Source organism: Neolamprologus brichardi, chromosome 3, assembly GCF_056152115.1.
Source record: "Neolamprologus brichardi isolate AB-2024 chromosome 3, ASM5615211v1, whole genome shotgun sequence".
Classification (NCBI taxonomy): Eukaryota; Metazoa; Chordata; class Actinopteri; order Cichliformes; family Cichlidae; genus Neolamprologus; species Neolamprologus brichardi.
The window spans coordinates 29169026-29175404 of NC_142106.1; the positions used below are offsets into that span (position 1 = coordinate 29169026).

Below are 6379 nucleotides of genomic sequence, written 5' to 3' on the forward strand. Positions count from 1 at the left end.
GAATCAAGGCACTAGGTAGTTCAAGTAACAACCCCATAAACACAGCTATCACACTCACAGATGTTGTGAGAATCTTTAAGCTCAACAGTTTAGTTGTTTATGGATCACAAACCTATTGAACATAAATACACCAAACAATATGTTCCCACCACCAAAGGGGAGTAAGATAAAACAAAATGTTAGTAGATAAAGTGCTAAAGTGAACAAAAGAACAAAATCTCCTTCATGAAGGAGGGAAACAGCTGACTAAATATATGATAGTTTGCCAAAAACCAGATTCCAAATAAACACTAATTTTGTGTAACGCCTTTTACAGCTTTCTTTTTTTCTTTTTTAACAACGCATTGTGTTCTGCGTCCTGTAGACCACTGCCAATCAATCTCGTGCCGTGTCTCCTGTACAGAATGAGTTCAGGTAGTCAAATCTACATAAATCTTCAATCGCTAACAGCGTGACTCTGAAGAGCTGTCCTGTGTGTTTGTAAGTTTTCTCCCAACAAACACAAAAATGTCAAACACAACAAGAAAAGTGTATAAAGTGTGTAGTGATGGGTTTTACAGCCTTAAAACATCTATAATAACTGTAAAAAATTAAAGTTGGTTATTATTTATTTTTATTTTTTTTTACGTAACTCCCGCGATAAACGAAGGACTACTGTACCTGGTTATTATGAAAATCTTACATGAGTAAGAGATTTTCTTTCCTCCTGTACAGCATTATATGTTTTCTGTACAGCTTCTGAAAGTGACTCTGAATCTTTAGCTGCATCATTTCCAATTACACCTCCCATTATTCCTCCTGCAGTTGCTGCTCCAACCAAGCCTACTGCTCCAGCAGCTACTAATGCATTCTGTTGCTGTGCAGCTGGCACAAATCTGGAAAGTTTTGTTGCGACATTCACCAATTGTGGGTTCGTCACAGCTTTGATAGCAAATTCAGCCAATGTTACTACACCGAAAAAAACACCTAGCAAAGCTCCTGTTCCAATCCCTGCCATTTGGATCAGAAACCTATTGATCACATTAGTTTTAGCCTGCTTTCTGATCTCTTCTGGGGTTTTATCTGGCATTGACTGTCTTATGTGTTCTTCCTGTTCTCGTATTGCCGTCTCCACATGTTCCAGCATTTTATTTGTGTAGTAGCCTCCGTTTTTTTCCACCACCATTTTTTCTATTGTTTTCAGTAACTCCTCCAGCTGGAACTGGTTGCTCCTGTAGTTATTTGGCTGGTTGTTGTTCCAATGTTTGTTATCAAAGACGTGGCACCGACCTCCACACTTTGACACCAGATCACTCAGATTTTTGTTCTGACTGACAAAATCTTCAATTTTAAAATTTTTCTCAAGCTGTTCACCGTGAGTGAAAGCAACGACAGCATATTTTAGAGCTTCATCTGAGAAACACTGACATATCTTAGTGATGACAGCCTGCTCATGCTCTGTGAATTTATCCACTCGAAGCACAATGAGAAAAGCATGAGGCCCAGGAGCACACTCTGTCATACAGCTCATTATCTCAGAGTTCAAATCCACCTCAGACCTTTCTGTGTCAAAGAAACCAGGGGTGTCGATCAGAGTGATGCTTCTTCCATTGACTGTTTTGGTTTCTGTTTGGCATTTCATTGTTCCAGAGTTTGGAGAGGCATAAGTGGCAAAAAGCTCCTCTCCAAGAATGGTGTTACCAAGGTGACTTTTCCCAGATCCAGTTTTTCCCAGCAGGACCAGCCTCATTGTTGTTGACTCTAGAGGAGAAAGTTGACTCTGTTCAGTACATTTGTTTCTTACTTTTGCTGCCTTTGAAATACTTTTTGGTCATGGTTTGAGGTTTAAAATAGGAAGCAGATTTTACAGTATAGGCTTAGTCAGAAACAGAGTCAATACTAAAGAATAAGAGGAGAATGCAGTTTGCTATTAGGTCAAGCTTTTGGTCGGTTATTATAAATATCCAGAGTACTTGTGGGTTTCAGGTTGTTGACCACTGTCACTGTTGGTGTGAGAACAGATGGGTCTGTAGCAGGAGGGATAATATGAGACCTGAACACTAAATGATAATTAGGTCAAGCTATTAGGTCAAGCTTTTGTTCAGTCTTTGGAGGGTTAATGCAAGACTGTCTGAATCATCCAAACTTTCGGGTATTTGAGCTGTTGTCCAAATGCTGTGTATTTTGTACACTGTGATGGACTGAATGTCTTTGATATTCTCTAACTGATGTAGTAATTCCCTGTTGATGTTTTAGATGTCTCTTTTTTAACTCAAGACTTTTAGATGCCCAAAAGGAAAAAAACAGATAAAATAAAAAACACTGTTTTGATTCTTAGTTGTATATATTTTCCTACACTCACCTTGGTCTGGGTCTTTGTGGTGAAAATCTTCAGTGAATTTGCCATTTTGGACAGAGCCAAATGTCTGTAAAGACAACAAATTAACAGCATTAGTAACAATTTCTGTACAGTATATTATTACACATAATACTGGGGTCAGATGAGACTGACCCTGCTGACTGATATTGGCAAATGAGATGGTAAATGAGCTTTTACTATTGGAATATATTTGATTACTATATTCAGAGTTTCTTTTTTTAAGCACAAATCAATATAAGAGTTTAGTGTTGGTGACATTCTTCGACTCTCAGCGTCATAATTCTCAGTAGTTGAGTTTTAGGGAATAGTGCTATGTCATAACCTCGTGTGTCTCCTCATCATCGGGGTGAATGACGATGCGGATCAGAAATGATGTGATGCCTGCTCGTTCCTCTTCAAATACATAAACTTCCTCCTTTAACACTCTCTCCACTTCACTGACAGGAAACTGCAGGGCCATCCCAGCACCGAGGACGGGAAGAGCGACAGATGTGAATCCTTTCTTCTCACAAGAAGACAGTATTGTGTTGATGTTCATTCGAAGAACCTATAGACATAACAATATTGGATTATGACAAATGGCTTCATTAAAAAATGTCCTCACAAACAGAAAGAATAATAAAATCACTCCTTTACTATCTCACCTGGACTGCAACTCCGTCTGGGTCACCATCCCAGGGAACAAGATTGAGGAAGAAGACTGCATTAGACTGAAGTCCAGGTAAGCCCTCCAGCAGTACTGAGTCACCAGGCATTGTTTCATCGCCTGCTTCCTTTCTAAACCTTGTGGTCAGCTGGGGTCCAGCTACTTCAAACAAAGCATTTCCAACACGGGTAGAGAGAGGATCATGGCCAACCATAGGAGACACCAAAGCATCCACCTAGGACAAGAGCAGGCAATTTAGAAAATGTGTTTTATGTAAATTGGAGATTATGTATCGAAATTTAAAGAGCGAGACCACGCCTCCAAATACTCTCCTTCTGGGTCTATTGGTTCCCCCAGTTCTGCAAGCTGTTCATTCTCGTTTATGTGTCCCACCCTGCCTTCCCTTTTTAATTCTTTAACTTCTTCACTTCTATTTAGTACATGGGGATCTGCCAGGCATGGGAGCCGTTGCCAGTCCCCTTCGAGGCCTTCCCCAAACCACAGCTCAATTCATGTCCAAACATTCATCTTTACCTACTAAAACACTGTCTGTGAGTTAACAGTACTGCATTCAGTAACTATAAATAGGATAATTTGTTAAGACTTACGTCACGTACAACGTAATTACAACTAGAAAATCTCCAAGTATCCCTACAGTGGACAGCTTACATATATTGTCACAGTAAACCTAAAATGAGGATGTGGGCCCAGCTAGTGAATGATCAATTTAAACTAACTAACTTGTGTTGGTGTGATCTATCTTATCAGCAACGTTTCTCACCTGTTGGCTCTCGATCGATCCCTGAATAACCTCCACGTGGACTCTGCCTCCAGGAGCTCTGGCAGTGGCTCCTCTTGCTGTATCTTCATCAGGTGTCTCTATCCCTTGGAGAAGCCTGTCACATGCTTCCTGCATGGCCCTCACTGCTTCCTCTCTGTTATCAATCAGGATGATTTTCCTCACACTTCGACCTCCCACACTGCCAAAGTCCTTCACAGCAGCAACAGTTGCCTCAGTGCACACAGTGAGAGGAACCCCAGAGACACCTGAGCTGATACAAGGAATGGCTATGGACTGAAACTCCATTATTTCAGAAAACTTTAAAGCAGAATGCACAGTTTTCTCCAGTAACATCTTATATCTCTTACTTGGTTTTCCACCTGATAGCACAACTGCATGAAGCAGTTTCTTGCACTTTAAGTTACCCCCTGTGGTCACTACAGTTTCTCCTATGGAAATTTTCCCAAAACACTTCACTAATTCATCACTCTCTCTCTGTATTTCAGGACCACCAGCTCGACTCAGTGCAGCAGCAACACCTGCAGAGTGCTCCAAGTCCTGATTGGCTGCATTTACCAGAGCATCAGCGTGTTGCTTGGTGATGTCACCCTGACACACAAACACCTGGAGCCCATCACAAAGGCTGTAGCTAGCAATGGTTGTGCTTTTCTCACTCAAACTCAGAGATGCCATATTGTCATGTAAACTTGAAGGCTGCTTCGCATGAACCAGAGACAGTTCTCCAACAACAACAGCCATCCCAGACTCATCTGTGTACACCTTCACCTCACCTGCAGTCTGACAAGAGCTGCTGGACTGAACCAAAGCTTCAACTTTGTCAGGGTTTACCTCATAATGGCACAAGTAGCCACTAAAGAGAGCGTCTACCTCAGCTTTCCAATCACTAACTTCATCTGCAGCACCAGGTTGAGCGAGCCTCCTGACTAAAACTCTCCCCTCCTCACAGTAAAGTTCAGCAGAGCAGGCTAAACAGGCAAGCATGTTCTCAAGTTCTTGCTGAGCATGTGGACATTCTTTCAGGTAACGAAGGAGATAATTATCAACATGTAGTTCATACTCTTCATCACTTGGTGGAAGAGACGAGGCAGGAATGTTCTCAGGAGTCTGTGATTGGGAAAGACATGCAAACCACCTTACTTATGTGTACACATATATATATATATATATATATATATATATTGAAAATACGATTATTTTCAAGGGGCTCAAACCGGCAACCTTCTGATTACAAGGCGATCTGCCAACGCTTGAGCCACGATCGCCCTAAATAACAGTAATAATAATTATTATTCGATGTAAAAAAAAGTTTATAAGAATCATTTTATATATTTTTCCATAGCATTACATTTGAATTTAACAGTTCAATCTTTCAAATGACGGACAAATATTTGTGAAATTATGATACATTTGTGAATGTATTTTAACAATTTAAATATGCATATGTACAGACAAACACATTAAAAAAAACAATAAAATTATGTGTTATTTTACATTAATTTACATTTGAAATGTAAAATCACAGTCTATTTATGTAAATTTAATGATATTCTAGAAGAACAGTACAAAACTGTAAAATACACAGAAAAATAATTTTATATTAAATTTTTTTACAGTGTAGATATATGTGTATATATATATATATATATATATATATATATATATATATATATATATATATAGATAGATAGATAGATAGAAAGCAAACTCTGCTTATATTAATATTATAATCAAATGGACAATGCTGATTCTATATGGATCCATAAAACTGTCAAAGATCTTGATTAAATCAAAACATGAAATTTACCTCTGCTGGAGCAGAAGTGGGGGTGGTGAAGTGAGAGGAGGTAGAATTTTGCAGACTTTCTCGGACAGTGAACACCAAACGACAATCTTCAAGCTCCAAAACATGCTCTGATCTCTGAAGAACTCGCTGCTGATCTATAAATAGATCTCAAGTTACAAACTGAGTTTCATGTAGAATTTATTTTTATGTGACTTATTTTCGTTTTTATGTTTCTTTTTTCCTTCTTCTTTATTCTTATCTTTTCACCCACTGTCGGCTGCTGATCAACAAATGTTGTGTAATATTAGGTTTCGCTTTCCGGACAGACTTTTGTTTTGCGTTTCCTTTCTTACGTGTCCCATTGCCACCATTAACTCACTTGTGAAAGTATAATAGCTCCTAAACAGCAAAAACTTTCTGATACGGTTACTGAGACAAAATATAATTATTGATTAAAATAATAAATGGTCATTTAGAGACTTCGACTACTGTATGATATTTCGTGTCCGTACATTATAAAATAGGTAAATATATTTACCTATTAAAATTCATAATAAACCTACCTTTTTTATTTCGGAAAGCAACACTGTAGAGGTTTTCGTCCACTGTGGTCACCGGTCCGCACTCTCCTCCGCCCGATTTGCGGCGAATACCGAAGTATTTTTGTACTCTCGTCAGATGTTCTTCTTTAAGACTCTCACACTCAAAGAAAACCGGGTGCTGGGTCTGATCAGCCATCATCCCGCTGTAAATGAACCAAACATAAGCAGCGATTTGTAAGAGCTCAGC

General features: G+C 39.1%; 1 protein-coding gene across 1 annotated transcript; it reads right to left on the bottom strand.

Moving 5' to 3' along the window:
* Window positions 1–667: 667 nt before the first annotated feature.
* LOC148104146 (uncharacterized) lies at window positions 668–6379 on the bottom strand. Its single transcript, XM_087836010.1, has 7 exons — window positions 6154–6379; window positions 5612–5745; window positions 3787–4911; window positions 3004–3240; window positions 2682–2906; window positions 2342–2405; window positions 668–1740 (listed from the first exon to the last, which is right to left on the bottom strand). The coding sequence occupies exons 1-7, from the start codon at window positions 6329–6331 to the stop codon at window positions 668–670; spliced, it is 3036 nt and encodes a 1011-aa protein (XP_087692136.1). The 5' UTR covers window positions 6332–6379.